Source organism: Pyrus communis, chromosome 16 (genome assembly GCF_963583255.1).
Source record: "Pyrus communis chromosome 16, drPyrComm1.1, whole genome shotgun sequence".
NCBI classification, from domain to species: domain Eukaryota; kingdom Viridiplantae; phylum Streptophyta; class Magnoliopsida; order Rosales; family Rosaceae; genus Pyrus; species Pyrus communis.
Genome location: NC_084818.1, coordinates 19,264,371 through 19,281,518, shown reverse-complemented (window position 1 = coordinate 19,281,518; position 17,148 = coordinate 19,264,371). Strand labels below are relative to the sequence as shown.

Below are 17,148 nucleotides of genomic sequence, written 5' to 3'. Positions count from 1 at the left end.
CTATAGTTTTTGTTACTTTAACATCTCTAATGAAACAAAGTGTCGGTATCGTCAAACAGTCTGACATGTTATGTTATGAGACTGTTAATTTTATACTATTGATGTTAATCTAAACTACTAATCCAACAGATTTTATTACTGCACGTGGGCTATTTCTACACTGGTTACATATTTGGAAAGAGAGTATTACACCCTGCAGATTTCTAAGGTCTCTTGTTGTTTGCTTCTGTTTATGGAGATCCTTAAGACTGGTTAACAATTTAACAGTCACCTTTCTCGTTTTCTTTTCAAATGATTGTCATAAGTGATTGTTACTGCCACAGATTTATAGAATAATTGCTCATTTTTCTCATCAGAGTACATATATTTAATTTGCCATAACAAGTACCACAGATATATATTTGTTCACTGTTGAGACCATTGTTCCACATCAAGAAACTAAAAAGCAAAACTTATTGGGTTTTGCATTGGACGTTCTAATTCCATTATCCCTTCCAAAGACTATCAATACCATTCATATCTCATTTACATTTTCGAGATATGTAATATGATTATAACTTATACATTAATAAGGAAGATTAAATTTTGAGATCCCATTTATTTATCTCTACAAATGGCGGGACAAACCTCTTAGGGCATCTCCTTTGGAGAGATGCAAATTTCAAATGTAAAAGCTATATTTACATCCCAATTTATATTTATGGAAGATGAAAATGGGAGTTCTACTCTAATGGCGAACTTTACTTGTCTCAAATCCAATGAGAGACACTTGAGTGGACCTACCATTTAAAGTTCAATTCAACAGTACACTTGGTTCCACAAAATTGTGGAGGAAGTCCTACACAAAAATAGTTCGTGATTGATTCATAAAACATTTTGCTTAAGATCAGAATTGTTCATAATATATATCACTTTGTAAAGATTATAAATGCGAAAAGTTAATAAAATATAAGATTGTTTATATCAAACTACATAAAAACATAAGGTTGTAATCCGAAAAAGAAATATGAACCCCTTAACTATTTAAAAGTACTAGACAACCAAGTTTTAATTGAGTTTTTCCAGGTTAATATTTACAAAATATTTTTTAATATAAAAAGATTCTGATCATAACACGGTGTTATGTGAATCAGCCACGAATTTTTTTGAGGAGTTCCTTCACAATTTTGTTGAGCCATTTAAAGCATCTCTTCCAATTGAATCAGTTCACACAGAAGAAATAATGCTTTTCAATGATAATTGTATTTCATCTTAAAAAAGGTATATATACAACCCTATACAAATATGGGAAAGAATAAGGGAAGAATAATTACATCCTAAACTAGGAAACTTAATATAGTAGGAATCCCATAATTACAGGAATCCTAATACAAGTCAACACTCCCCCTCAAGTTGGTGCATAGATGTTGCACATGCCCAACTTGTCTAGAAACCTGGAGAACTTGTCACTAGAAACCGCCTTCGTGAGAATATCTGCGACTTGGTCGTCCGTTCCTATGGGAGGAACTTCAATTACTTTACTATCCAGCTTCTCTTTAATAAAGAACCGGTCAACCTATACATGCTTAGTCCTTTCATGTTGCACGGGATTATGAGCAATATCACGAGCAGCTTTATTGTCACAAAACAACTTCATCGGCTGATCATGTTTGACCCCCAAATCTTGTAACAGAAACCGAAGCCACAATAGTTCACAAATACCGAGTGCCATGCCTCTAAATTCGGATTCTGCACTTGACCTTGAGACAACATTCTGCTTCTTGCTCTGCCACGTTACTAGATTTCCCCCAACGAAGGTGAAATACCCGGACGTTGAGCGCCTATCATCCGTTGATCCTGCCCAATCAGCATCAGTATAACACTCAATGTTGAAATGCCCATTTTTTCGAAATAAAATTCCTTTACCAGGGCTCCCTTTCAAGTAACTCAATATTCTCATAACTGCACTCATGTGTTGTTCTCCTGGATTGTGCATATATTGACTAATAACACTTAAGGCATGAGCAAGATCCGGCCTAGTGTGGGCCAAGTACATTAATCTTCCTACCAACCTTTGATACCTCCCTTTATCAACCGGTACTTGGTTCTGATCGATACCCAACTTCATTCCTTCGGCCAAAGGAGTAGACACCGGCTTGCACGCCGTCATACCGGTTTCTTCCAACAAGTCAAGAACATACTTCCTTTGTGATAGAAATATCCCGGACTTGCATCTCGATACTTCAATCCCAAGGAAATATTTCAAAGAACCAAGATCTTTCATCTCAAATTCTGTGGACAAATAATTCTTCAAGGCTGCTTGCTCAACCAGATCGTTACCAGTAACCACCATATCATCCACATATACGATGAGAACTGTAACCTTTCCGTTCTGGCGTTTCAGGAATAACGTGTGATCCCAATTACTTTGCCTATACCCAAATGCCCTCATAGACTTGGTAAACCTACCAAACCAAGCTCTTGGAGATTGCTTTAACCCATACAAAGATTTCTTGAGCCTACATACCTTCCGTTTCCGTATGTCCGAATCATTGCACCCTGGTGGAAGGTCCATGTAAATCTCCTCAGTTAGATCTCCATGGAGGAATGCATTTTTTACATCGAACTGTTGCAGAGGCCAACCCAGATTTGCTGCTACGGACAGTAGAACACGAACTGTATTGATCTTTGCCACTGGTGCGAACGTATCAGTGTAGTCGATGCCATATTTCTGTGTATACCCCTTTGCCACCAATCGTGCTTTAAAGCGATCTACCGTTCCATCTGCTTTGTATTTCACTGTATAAACCCATTTACATCTTACAGATTTCTTTCCAGCTGGCAAGTCAGTTATTTCCCAGGTAGCATTCTTCTTCAATGACCTCAATTCCTCGTTCATTGCATCTTTCCAGCGAGAATCTGCTAAAGCCTCCTGCACACTGTTAGGAATAGATACAGTAGATAATTGATATACAAATGACTTATTTGATTTTGACAGATGACAGGTAGACACATAGTTGTTTAATGGGTATCTGACCTTTGAATCTGAATTTAGTTCACTCAAGGAATACTTGTGTTTACACTTAGGATCTGCCTCATTAGTGGGTTTGGGGATACCTCGGTTAACACGCTCTGGAAGGCGACGAAGTTGAGGTGCATCCGGTGTAGGAGACGATTGGTTATGAGAATTAATAGAAGACGAGTTTGTGCCTTGACCTGATATGACACCTGAAGAAGAATCTTGTGAAAAACACTGCTCGGTCCCATTTCCAAACACGGGCTGCTGCTCACTTTCAAGACCAAAACTTGTGGGACCCGTGGGCTCAATCTCAAACCCAGAACCTGTGGAACCCGTGAGTTGGTCCACCTCCTGAATTAATTCCCGTCGTTCAGTGGGCTGCTCACCAAACATGGGCTGATCACCAACCATGGGCTGCTGCCCTTCAATTGCCGTGGGCTCCAACTGTGCAGACTGCGAGGGCTGCTCTTCGCGCAGCTCATTTCTCGTCACGGGAAAATAATCAAAGGTCAGAACATCACCTTCTCGAGTCAGAACTTCACTCTCTCGGTACTCCCCCTGAAGTGAGGACGTGGAGGAACGAAAAAACATCTCATCCTCGTGAAAACTCACATCCTGAGTAATGAACATTTTTTTACTCGAAGGATGATAACAACGATACCCTTTCTGGGTAGTAGCATACCCCAAAAAAACACAACGAAGAGCTCTAGGTTCCAGTTTAGTCTTCCGGTGAGGTGGATGGAGGTGAACAAACGCAACACACCCAATGACCCGTGGGGAAAGATTGGGAGTCGGAGGGCTGCTAGTCTGAGATGTGAGGGCCTGAAATGGCGTATGGAAGGTGAGAGTCCGAGATGGAAGACGATTAATAAGGTAAGCGGCGGACGTAAGTGCCTCGCCCCAATAATGGAGGGGCAGATGGGCCGAAATGAGGGAGGCATGAACCATTTCTAACAAGTGTCGATTTTTCCTCTTTGCAACTCCATTTTGTTGAGGAGTATACGGGCACGTAGTCTGATGAACAATGCCATGCAACTCTAAGAATGAATGAAGTTCCATATTAACATATTCTCCCCCATTGTCACTGCGAAGAACCTGGATATGCCTGTTGTATTGTACAGCAACCATTTTGTGGAACCGTTGAAAGGCCAAACTAACTTCACTCTTCGACTTTAACAGTATAACCCAAGTCATTCGGGTACAATCATCAATAAAAGTAACAAACCAATGAGCACCACCAAGAGTAGCTACTTTTGACGGTCCCCATACATCAGAATGCACAATCATAAAAGGAACGGTACTTTTATTTAAACTGGGGGGAAAAGAGGTTCGATGGCTCTTAGCCAGTTCACAAACATCACACTTAAACTGAGAAACATCATTCTTGACAAATAAACTAGGAAATAACTTCTGTAGATAACCAAAGGAAGCATGCCCAAGGCGCCGGTGCCACATCCAGATGTCTGACACTTTATTAGTAACTCCTCGAGGATCATCAACGGAAAGAGCTTGAGTCAGCAAGCTAGAACTACTGGTGGTCAACTCCAAGTAGTAAAGTTTCCCTCTTCTAATACCATAACCAATCGTCTTCTGCTTCCGGATGTCCTTAAAAACACAAAAATAGGGCCAAAAAATAACCAAACAATGTAAGGCAAGGGTTATTTGAGCAACGGACAACAAATTATAATTTAGAGAGGGAACCACAAGAACAGTATCCAGTTTCATGGTATCGGAAAGGGAAACAGTGCCCTCCCCAATAACAGGGACGGCATTACCATTAGCAACATTGACCTCGGTGTGTGGGGATGTGTTTAGTGATGGAACCTGTCTAGAATCACAAGTCATATGTTCAGTAGCTCCGGAATCAATTATCCATGTATTATTCATAACAGAAGTAGAAGTACTTAGGGCCTTACCATCACTTCCTGCCGCAGCTATCATGGCAGAGACCTTGTCCGCTATCTGATCCGAATCATTCTTAGTTTCGGCAATGGAGGCGCGAGATTGGTTGCACCGAGGATCACGGGTCTTATCCCAATTCTCGGGATATCCAATCAGCTCAAAACAACGACTCTTGGAGTGTCCCGTCAGGCCACAGTGTGGGCACTTACCTTGTGGACGATCCCGGCTTGTCCGGCTAGGCCGAGATGATCCAGGCGGGTGTTGTACCCCTTCGCGGTTAACCCAAGAGATGAGCCACGGGCCCTTGCTGCCATGGCAGCGGGCTCCCCCTTTTCAACCTCTGGCTTCATTGCTTCCTTTCAATCGGCTTCTCGACGAACATATGCATAAGAAGCCTGCAGGCCAAGTGGGGGATCCTTCCGCAGCACTTCTCCACGCACCTGATCAAAAACATCATCGAGACCACCAAGAAACACATAGACCCGTTGTCTCTCAGTGGATTTCTGAAACACTTTGATGTCATTCCCACACTCCATGGATACTTTATTAAAGTGATCCAATTCTTGGAATATCTCAGTGAGCTCCCCAAAATAGGTAGCTAAGGACCGGCCATGCTGACGAAGACGGGATGCCTTCTGATTCAACAAATAAATTCTAGCCTCGTCATTCTCATCAAAGTAGGCTGCCTTCAAGGAGTCCCAAATCTCCTTCGATGTAGACAACCGAATGTACCGTTTCATAATTTCAGGCTTCATTGAAGACAAAAGCCAACTTTTAATTTTTTGATCTTCAGAAAACCAATCATCATATTTAGGATCGTCTTCGCTAGGTGCCTTGATAGATCCACGAAGATATCCCATCTTCTTCCTTCCAGCAATATGAATTTGAATGAGAGGAGCCCATAAATCATAGTTCCTTTCATCCAAAACCATACCAATATTAAAGCTTGAATTCTCTGACTGCACCATAATTGGAGCAGCCACTGAAACAATCTGAGACCCAGCCCCCTTTTCTTCAGCCATCTGTCCGCTCCGGTGTTGACTGACACAAGACTCGGCAGAAAAACAAACAGCAGCAGGGAAGAGATCTAGAACACGTGGGACGAAGCAGCAGGGCAGTAACCACCAATCTGGGGCTCGCTGCAATGGGTCAGGGAATAGGCAGCAACAACCCTAGGGTTGCTCGCTGCAATGGATCAGGTATACGGCAGAGAAAAAAAAAATTAGGGTTCAGTGTTTCTTTCTAATCTGGCTCTTGATACCAAGAAGAAATAATGCTTTTCAATGATAATTGTATTTCATCTTAAAAAAGGTATATATACAACCCTATACAAATATGGGAAAGAATAAGGGAAGAATAATTACATCCTAAACTAGGAAACTTAATATAGTAGGAATCCCATAATTACAGGAATCCTAATACAAGTCAACACACACCATCTCACTATAAATATGACATCCATATATCTACACCATTCCATGCGAATGCAACATTTTAGTGAGGGAGTCTTGTACTCACAAAAGAATGGCATATTATTCTATTCAGTGTCTAGCCGGTTTCTTCTGTTTGATAAGCTTTCTTCATATCCTACTCTTCCAAGCCTTGGTTTGGGGATCTCATTTTCCAACACAAGGGTTTGTTTCCCTCCCTTTGAACCGATCATACTACCACATTCAGAGGCCTTACGATGTTCCCGAAAATCAGCGCTACAGCTTCATCAATGGAGTTCATAAATGTTGGGTCTACTCCACGGACAAACCTCACACTACTACTAGCCAAACCCTGCCTCGTACTGAGATCGCCATACAAGTAAGCCATACATACCAAAACACAATCGACTAGCCTGTTAATGCTCTCGACATATAATCTAAATCGCTTGTTATATAACGATTATGTACAATCTAAATTTCTGTATATATGTGTTTATATTCTTGCGTATGGATTGCATTCACAGGGATACGGTTACTCTTCTGGTGTGTGGGAATTTGAAGCTTATGGGTATGTTCCTTATGGGACATCAGGTGTGTGCATAATGCAAGTTTTCGGAGCAACTGCTCCTCATGCTACAACCCTAATGCTTAGGGTTTATAATGGCTCACTCACATACTACAGGGAAACGGTTCTGGTACCCGACATCTACGATAAATGGTTCAAGCTCAATGTGATTCACGATGTCGATGCTGCGAAAGTGAAGGTCTACATCGATGGACGCCTCAAATTAGAGGCAGATGGTCGCGGAGGGACGTCTCATGCCTTCAAATGTGGTGTATACGCCCAGCATAATGACTCGTCTTATATGGAGTCTCGTTGGAAACACATTAAAGTTTTAACGAAGTGCGGGCATTGAACCATTTCCTATGATGTATAGAAATTAATGTGAAGTAATGTTGAAGCTTCTGTGCTCGTCATCACTCATGTATGCATGAATAAATATTCAAACGATTGATGCATGCATAAAAGAAATAAATTGAAGTTGAGTTATTTGCAAGTGGAAAAATGGGATCATCTTCAATAAGGCAATGCAAATATCTCATCATTTTTCAATAATGCATCTTCACTGTATAATTTTATTATCAAAACCATTCAATTTCAGAATACTCTCACAACAGAGTCATTCGATCTCTTCTAAAAATTTTATTTTCTGATTCTTTTATTTTTTTTTTAAAGATAGTTCCTTTAATATTTGTTTGTTGTAAGCGTCAACGACAACATAATAATGAAAGTTGAAAGCTGGAACAACAACATTGGGCAGACAAAAGAATTCACTAAACTATTTAAACAAAATTAAAAATGATGTAGACTAGTAAACAAAATTTGCTTGTAAACATATGACGAACCTGAAATTGTTAGAACGAATAAGCCAAATACAAATGGTGTTATCAATTGATAATATATTTGATATATCATCATTACCTTGTTAAAGTAGAAGAACAATACTTGATTACTTAAACATGAGTAGGAACTTCTACTCAAAACTCTTAGGGTTTTAATCACAGAGCTTTGTGCTTATGATCATAACCGTTCATACTATAAATCACACTGTAAAGATCATCTTTGTAAAAGATAAATTAAAACTAAGGTCGTTTAGTCAACCTATTATAGCAAATACATAGACGGTTCATAATGTTTTGATCAATACCGTTTATTTTTTTTAAACAGTTCGATGACTAAATGACCTTAGTTTTAATTGATATTTTGCAGAATAGATCTTTATGGGATGATTTATAATATGAACGGTTTTGATTATGAACACGAAATTCTATTAATTGACAACGAACAATTTTGAGAAATTTTAAGTAGGAGTTCCTACTCATCTTTAAGTAGCTAAGTATTATTCAAATTAGAAGCCCGTTAACCTCACCATTCCATTGACCAAAAAAAAAAAAAAGACATAAAAAAAAGAAAGAATATGACGCTTACAATTCTTTATTTTTTGTGGAAAATTTTACGGTACCTATTAAAAAAATATTTGTACCCTTTATTTTAATAATTTTTTTTTGTTGTAGGCCTATTTTTCTATACTATTCTACAGGAAATAAGGAGAGAGGGCCGGCGGCAAGGAGGGAAAGAGTAGAGAGATTTAATTGTGAGGTATGTTGTATTCCATCTCATTGTGCCTTTATTTATAATAGTAGGGAAGGTTAATTCCTTACCCTAATAAGATTATAACTCTAATAGGATAATGTCTAACCCTAAAGATATCCCAAATACATTAGGATATACATAATCACATTCCTATATTAAATATGAGTGCAACACTACCCCCTTGAGTGCTTAAATACTCAAACAAAACATGCATCAAGTCTTTAGCAGATGAAGTAGATCAGTTGATGAAGTCGTCGGCACAACGGGCGAATGTGAGTATCAAATTAAATAAAGTATACATTGGTAGTAAAATTCACAAAATCTCCCTATGGTAAAACCTAAGGTAGGTACAAAACCCTTAGACTAAGGAGAAAAACGAGAAGTATGCAAAATGTCTAAAACAAATGTCATACGGGATGAAGGTAATGAACCTCAAAGAATATGATGATCGCAGGGTGAGTGCCTTATCAAAACCTCGTTAGGTAGCAAAAACCCGACGGGGAAAAATGCTCATAATCGTAGGAAAAATAGTACATTAAGATAAAGTGAGTATACTAAGGGATACTCCCCCTGAGTTAGACATAACTTCTAAATAAGAGAACTACAAGCAATTTAACACAGAGATTTTAAGCATACCGATTCCTTGGACGAGCTTTTGAAAAGTAGACTTGGGCAATGATTTCGTGAAGAGATAGGCCATGTTAGATTGGGAATGGATTTGCTTGACTTCAATGTTTTGATGTTGTTGTTGATGAAAGTAAAAAAATTTCGGCGCAATGTGCTTGGTGTTGTGTCCCTTGATGTATCCTTTCTTTAGCTGCTCGATACATGCTACATTGTCTTTAAATATCGTCGTAGGAAGGTCAATGAATGTAGAAAGACCACTAGTGCTTCGAATATGTTCCATGACTGCTCTCAACCAAAAGAATTCAGTCAAGGCTTCATGCAAGGCAAGAATCTCAGCATGGTTCAAAGAAGTCGCGACTAGTGTTTGCTTGGTAGACCTCTAGGATATTGCGGTGTCTCCAACAGTAAAGACATAACCTGTTTGAGAACATGCCCTTTGTGGGTCAAACAGATAACTTGCATCTGCGTAACCAACAAGGTGGGAATTAACCCAAGAATCAAGGGGGCGGTGGATCCTCTCGAGGATTTATGGGTGTAGAACAAACCAAAATCCGTAGTACCCTTGAGGTAGGTGAAAATATCTTTAACACCATTCAAATGACTGCATGTAGGCACATTGTTGTATCTTGCCAAAAGATTAACATCGAAGGAGATGTTGGGTCTAGTGCATTGAGCTAAGTACAATAAAGGACCAATTACACTTAGGTATGGAACTTCAAGCTCCAAAAACTCTTCCTTATCCTCATTAGGATGGAAGGGATCTCGTTTAGCATCTAGAGTCTGAACGACCATATGAGTACTTGAAGGCTTTGCTTTATCCTCATTAAAACGTCACAACACTTTCTAGGTGTAGTTCAATTAATGTATTAGGATTCCATCCAAATAGTGCTCGATCTCCAGGCCAAGACAATATCTAGTTTTCCTAAGATCTTTCATCTCAAATTTCAATTTCAAGTAAGTGGCAGTTTCCTCAAGCTCTTCGGGAGTTCAGATGAGGTTTATGTCATCGACATAAATTGCAAAATTGAAAATCTGGAATGTGACTTCTTGATGAACATGCATGGGTATAGATCATTGTTCACTTAACCCTAACTTGTTAAATATTTACTTAGATGGTTATATACCACATCCGCCTGGATTGTTTCAATCCGTAGAGTGATCTCCTCAGTTGAATCAAAAGGGTGTTTCATGGTTTAGAACTATTTGAACCAGTCAATGGAAGTCATTCGAGAACTTTCATATAGATTTCCATATCTAGATCTCCATAGAGATAAGAGGTTACCACGTCTATATGCTGCATATTCAATTTTTTGGAAATTGCTAAACTGATAAGGTAGCGGGACGTTATGATGTCCATTACAGGGGAATATGTCTCCTCGTAATCAATCTCAGGGCATTGAGAGAAACCTTGCTCTACTAGGTGTGCGTTGTATTGCACTATTTCATTCTTCTCATTACGTTTCCTTATGAAAAACCCACTTGTAGCCCACGAGCTTCATATGTGGTGGAGTAGGAGCTACGGGTTTCCAGTTTGGCCAGTCGGTTCTACGTCGACATTCCTTAACGAAACGTGGTTCAATGTCATCACTAAGCATGATGTCGGTAGCTACTGTATACGCATCGTCGATGATCATCTCATTGCGATTCCAAACCTCATATAATATTGTGTAATGGATTGAAATCTCACAATTCTTGGGAGGCCGGTTTGTTTTGTCTAAGACATCACCGTAATCTATAATAACCTCATGCATTGGAACAGATGAGTAAACGATGGTTGGATTCATCCTAGGTTCACTAGTTAGTGCCATTTTCATCTTCTAGGGTTGTGAATCGTTTTGAACCAAGGAGTCTTCCATACATCAGGGTAGGACTAGATGATTGGCTAACCGTCAATGTACCGGACCACATGGGAGGTGCGGCCGACCCTCATTTGGGGATAGCTTGTCCGTCTGGGGCAATGTTACAGCGTACTTTTGGTACGTCAATCTTTGTAGGTGTTTTTGCAATAGGTATACATGGAATCTACAAAGTGTATGTTGGCGTATAGATGTGTTTTCATTTTGAATGAAAGAGCTGTGAGTTGGAAAAGCAATATGCAGAAGTGCATAATACTATCCACATGAGAAACATAATACGATTATGCTTCAAAAGCCATTCAAGAGGTTGTTTTGGATAAAGAAGTTCATAATTGAATTTGGATGGTGTGATACTCGGGCTCATATGTATAAGTATGAAGATAGATGAATGCTCAATAAAGAATCTACCACCATCTGGTAATTGTTCAATAAAATGAAAATCCTTCGAAGCCACTTGAAGATTTATCTCAGACATGCTCGCCCAAAGTACCTGTTGGACAAGATATGTTTGTGTGAATTACTTCAACATGAGATACACCATGACAATCATACATGACTACATGTGATTTGACATATTTAGATCACATTAATCTTGATCAGGATATGAATGATAGAAGAACTGAATTTCATTGTAACTACAATCAAGGTTTGAAAGAGTACCACGATTAGTTAATGTATACTTCTATAATCAAGGTCAAGCTCATGACATCAAAACCTTAGGAGGGGTGTGGTAAAAAGGGGCAATGTGTCTATAAATACTCCTTCTGTTTTCTTTCAAACCTTAAGAGTATCCAGTTTTATACCTCAAAGGAAAGGGAGAAAAAACCTAAGCCAAATACACCTTATGTGTCGCCCATTCTATATTGGGAGCTTCATGTGGTCAATCATGAAGAGGAAGATTGCAAGCACAGGGATGATCCAATCATGCAGCATGCACATGGCTAGATGTCAAGTAAGTTAATCTCTTCGACTTGTTCTTTGTTGCATCACCAATTACAACCAACCAGATATATAATTGAGATAACATATTGTGTGTTGCTATTATTTTTTTCACTGTGTATGAAATTATTCAAATTAAACTAATCCCAATAATATGCTCGGAAACCCAACACTTTTTTGAAATGTGGCTGTTCTGACGGCTATCTATCTCATGAATAGGATGTCATCTTAAGTATTGGATTTCATACTCCCTTACAGCCTCTCTCTCAGTTCAGGCCCCTCCTATCACCCCTACTGTTGCCACACTGAGTTTTTTGGTGTTTAGCGCTTGTCCATCTCCATAAAAATCAACGCACTAAGCTTGACTCTTGTGTCGTCCATTGTGTATTAGGAATATAGGGCTCATAAAAAGGCTATCGCTGCTACCATCCTCCCATTCGATGTACTTGTGTCACCATGGATGTAAATTTCTTAGAGGCTGATATGTATTATTCTTCCTCTCCTTCTAACTCTACTTTTTAGGGGGAGACCGCAACTGAAGAAAAGACTTGGACAGAAGCACACTGACCACAACACATCCATAACCAATATTGACCACGACAAAACCATAGTTAGCGTGACTGGCCACGGTCCAACCATAGCTAATAACACAACTGGACACTGCAGGTTCACTAGTCCAAATGCCCATAATATTGAAGTTTCTTCCTCCTATCTTCTCAAAATATAGTACCAACGGACAACCTTCCTTTTGAGAATATTCATGAGGTAAAGTCTAACTATTCTGATTAATGTTCAAACTATTCAACTTTCTAGTTGCCTTACAGGCATAACCAAGGGAAACCACTTAATCGATACTCATTGGATAAAGGAAAATGGTCTAAATATCTTTTCAACAACTATTAGTTGGTAGTGTTCTACGTTCCTTGAATGAGGCACTATTTAATACTAGATGGACCAAGGCAATGCAAGAAAAGATGAGTGCGCTTCAAAAGAACCAAACTTAGGATTTAAGTCTCATTTCTAAGGGGAAAGAAAAGAGTGTGGTGCAGGTGGATTTACACAATTAAGTATAAAACTGATAGGTCCATGGACAGATACAACGCATGATTGGCTGCCAAGGGCTATACTTAAACCTATTATGGGAACCAAATTTGTGCACCACCGTGTATGGTGGAAGTGCTCCAACTCGACTACCTGCAAAGTAGTAAACAACCGTGACCAAGCCTAGAACCCGGGTAGAGGGAGGTATGCTAGCCAAAGGCTCTTTGATGGTCAAGTTAGTGAATAGTTTTGGACTCAAGGCAGTGGGCAACCAAATTCAAGTGTTTACATTACGTTACCAGAGGTGAACCCTAGACAAATGTATTTATACTGTTGGGAGAGAGACCTTTTTAGGATAGAATCCTTGATCTAAGTCGGGAGAATCCTAGAGGATATCTAGAGTCGATACTACATCCTCTTAGGACTTATGATTACTTGCGGTGTACGCCAATTCCTAGATTGTAGGAACTCAAAGACTTAAAGGATCTGATTGTGTCCATATCTGAATCAGATCGTGTATCTTGCTGAATAAGCATGGTCATCCAGCAGAGTTGCCAGGCCTCCACCTATGCCTTGGAATAAGGTGATGGTTGCACCTCTACTTCGTTTGATCTAGCTCTACCTAGAGTTGTAGGTCCATTACTGAACCTCTAGGGCACGCTTGTTTGGCTTCACTAACCTAGATTGGACTGGATTGGACTAATTTTTAGTGTAATCCTTTGTTTGTTGGCTACCAGGACTAAGTTTAATGGTATTAAGTGGGACTCGCTTTCACTAACTCCTTCGTTAGGTGGTCCTAGCGAGACCCCCCAAATACGAGGGGACTAGCTAAGACCATTGTCATCCTCCTGCTCGCTCGCCTCTTCGTGTTCGTCTTGTTCATCCTGCTCGCCCTACTTGTCATGCTCGTCTTGATCGTCTTGATCGCTGGACTAACTACATCGGCCACACTCGCTCGCTTGAGCAGGCCAAGAAATCGTCAGTCTTTCTCTCACTCATCATTTACAATTGTTGTTTTGATTATGTGAAATCTAGATTGCTTTGATTCTGTGAAATCTGGGTTGGTCTTATGCTGCGAAATTGCTTGTTCTTCAATGATTTCTGCTTCTGGGTATTTTATGATGTAGTTGTACCAATTTGATTTTTTGCTTCTATGAAATTGCAAATTCCATTTGCTGCCATTGTAAGTTAATTCATACGTCTCTCTTGATTCAGTCTTTGACTCCTTGTACATTATTTAGGTGACTTTTAACCTTCTGCATGGAGTTACTTGATATTGTATCTGTCAATCTATGCGAGCTCCAAGGTTTATCTTTCTATTTACTAATTTATCTTTGGTTGTCATAATGAGTTAGATAAGGGCGTTCTTGGGCTTATTTAGCATTATAATCAATTAATAAATGGATCATATAGATCATTATTGTTGCATAAAGTAGTTAATTGGTTATCAAGATCATCTGTAAGGAGTGATGTCTGGATTAAGCTTGCAGTTCTGTTCCTTTGTTTGGCAGTTTTGTATGGGTTGGATCTAAGCATGAGTCTTGCATTGTAAGATTATGGTACCCTTTAACTGAAGCTTGTCATGTATTTGATTGAAATAATATGAAATAAGCACAACTGGTTGCTGATGGTGATCCAACGTAGTTTTTGGGACCTAATGAGACAATGTTGTGGATACCTAAAATATCAGTACTGAAAATGAAACATGATTGAGAAAGTCTTAGAAAAACATCCTACCTTTATATATCGATACGTCAGATAGGCACACTCTTTCTTTTGCTTTATTCTTACAACCAATTCTCTGTTTCTCTCTGATAGAATTAATGATATCAGAGCATTAATCTCCTTAACCTCATTTCCTTCAATGATTGGCTATACTTTCTTATGATATCAGAATAGGTTTTGTAGAAAGGGTATGAATGGTAGGCATGATTGATGAGATTAAAATGCCTGTTACGGAAACCAACCGAAACCCAATATTAGTTGACACAAAGACTTGTGTGAAAGATACACTTCCTGCTGAACCACAACGAAGAAATGGAAGGTATGCACCTTTATTAGCTTCTGTTTTGGGCTGATGTTTTGTTGCCGTTGATGAGGAAATGCACCAGAATTAAGTGCAGAGTTTGCGGACTATACTAATACACCAAGTTAGAGAAAAGCAGTAGCATTGGTGATGTTTCAATCAGCATCCTCAGTAAGTTTACAAAGAAGCACAATTATTGGAGTTGCTTCTTTGTGGTAATTGCTATGTTGGTTGTGCCATGAATGTATTGTTCATGTTGTATCGTAGCCATTGTTTGATTCAATTGTTGTAAGTTATTCTTTGGATGAAATCGTTAAACAAGAGTTGTAAAATTCAATTGTTTTGTATGGAAAGCTACGCTCAAAGTGCAAAGGATGTCTCTCTATCAAATTTAGCAAAGTCATATAGTGATGTTACAATTGTATGTTAAATTGGGATGAATGAATATGGTATTATTCATGGATTTTGGGAGGCTGCGAAGAAGAAATCAAAATTTTCTTCCTCAAAATTTATGGTCTGATAAGTTAGAGTTTTTAACAATTTTGGGACATTTGGGTTGTTGAATGTTTATAGATTTCTCAATTTTAGAGGCTTAGAGGGATTTTAGACCAAAAAGTGAGAAAGTTTGATGTACTGATTCTGAATTCCTGTGTTGTAGGAAAGTGCTGTTTGTTTTTGCAAATTGCAATGCTACAATGCACAAAAACTCAATATTTTCTTTCATTTCCAAGCAATTGCCGTTGAGTTTAATGTAATTATCATTTGATTTGATTGTGGGTATTTTGCAGTTGAGTTAGATGTAATTTTATCATTAAAATTTGTAATTTCACTATTTTTCATTATCTTGGTTTTTAGTCCGACACTGCACCAAACGCTTCACTAAATCAGTCCAGCTTAGTCTATTCTAAGCTAGTCCAGCTTAGTCCCTGAAGCTAGTCCAGTCCAAGATAGTCCGGTGCAACAAACGCACCCCTAAGGTAACTGTATTCGGATCAACCTTACCCCAACCCTAGTAAATCATGGTCCCACAATTGCCTATAACTATATATCTAAGAGGCAGGCCGTTCCCCTTGATGATGGATAGTTATCCAAAGACCATGCCTTTCAGAGTAAACTGGAATACATACCATTTAATCTTCTATCTGTGTGTGTTGATTTGACTCTTGGCATTAAAGTGGGGCACGCAACCTTTAAAATCGTACATCATTAACCGTAATGATGATAGATGACTCCATTTCGTGTTCACAAAATCAATCGCACGTTTCTTTAAGTAGCTTTGATCCTTGCACTCGTCAATTTGAAGGCGGAAAACTTTTCACATTCAATGGCAAGATCTTCTAGTGACTTGCCTTTAATATCTATTCCTACTTGGAGATTTCTAAATCCATTTTTACTTTCACATCATGGAACTTCTGCGTTCCAACAAAAGCTTTCTTTCCACACCTAGTTTCCTCTTTGATCTTTGGATGTTTGGAATCCTTAAACCAAAAATCATCCTTTTTTCTCAACAATATCTTCCAAATGAAGCTAAGCAATTCCCAATTTAGCCATAATTCCATGCTAATATCCCTTGCTTCTTGCAATTTATTCCATAACATTCATCCCCTCTTAGCATCCTCCATGCAGTCCTTGTGTATGGGTGGAATCTCAGCAAAATGCTGAGATTCTTAAGAGGGTTTTTCATCATCGCTTTCTTCCTCATTCTTTGCTTGTGGACGATGACGGCATCAAATCTCCATTAAAATACTCACCCTCAATATAATATTATGCTTGGAATGCAGCAAGATGGGCATAGTACATAATCGATCCTGTAGTAGTATCTCGATCAACACTAAAGATTCTTGCCAAGTAGCTTTCAAAATTTTCCTTTTGTCAAGGGTGAAGGTTTGTCTCCCCCAAACTCTTCTACCTATTTGACCCCTTTCATTGGGACTTTGATAATAAACATGTGCTTGTGTGAACATTTTACTTTGTCTTGCGTCTTCTTTTCGAAATCTAATAAATCCTTCCAAAGTAAACAAACTTGTAAAAATAAAATAAGCAACAAGGCAAGATACGAGTAAGTTTGTGGTCCCGGGATAAAGCTAAAAAAAGCCCCCTCAGTAATGTTTATTCGGAGAAACATTACCTCCCAAACTTAGCATCCATAAAGTTTTCTCATCGCGATATCCAGA

The 17,148-nt window shown here is 39.0% G+C and overlaps 2 protein-coding genes across 2 annotated transcripts; one reads left to right on the top strand and one right to left on the bottom strand.

Annotated features, from left to right (window-relative positions):
* Positions 1–5,259: 5,259 nt before the first annotated feature.
* Positions 5,260–5,922, bottom strand: LOC137719929 (uncharacterized). The gene has a single exon (XM_068458911.1). The coding sequence runs from the start codon at positions 5,920–5,922 to the stop codon at positions 5,260–5,262; it is 663 nt and encodes a 220-aa protein (XP_068315012.1).
* A 122-nt stretch (positions 5,923–6,044) lies between these two features.
* Positions 6,045–7,247, top strand: LOC137719928 (citrate-binding protein-like). The gene is made up of 3 exons (XM_068458910.1): positions 6,045–6,099; positions 6,501–6,709; positions 6,855–7,247. The coding sequence occupies exons 1-3, from the start codon at positions 6,045–6,047 to the stop codon at positions 7,245–7,247; spliced, it is 657 nt and encodes a 218-aa protein (XP_068315011.1).
* The last annotated feature ends 9,901 nt before the right edge of the window (positions 7,248–17,148 follow it).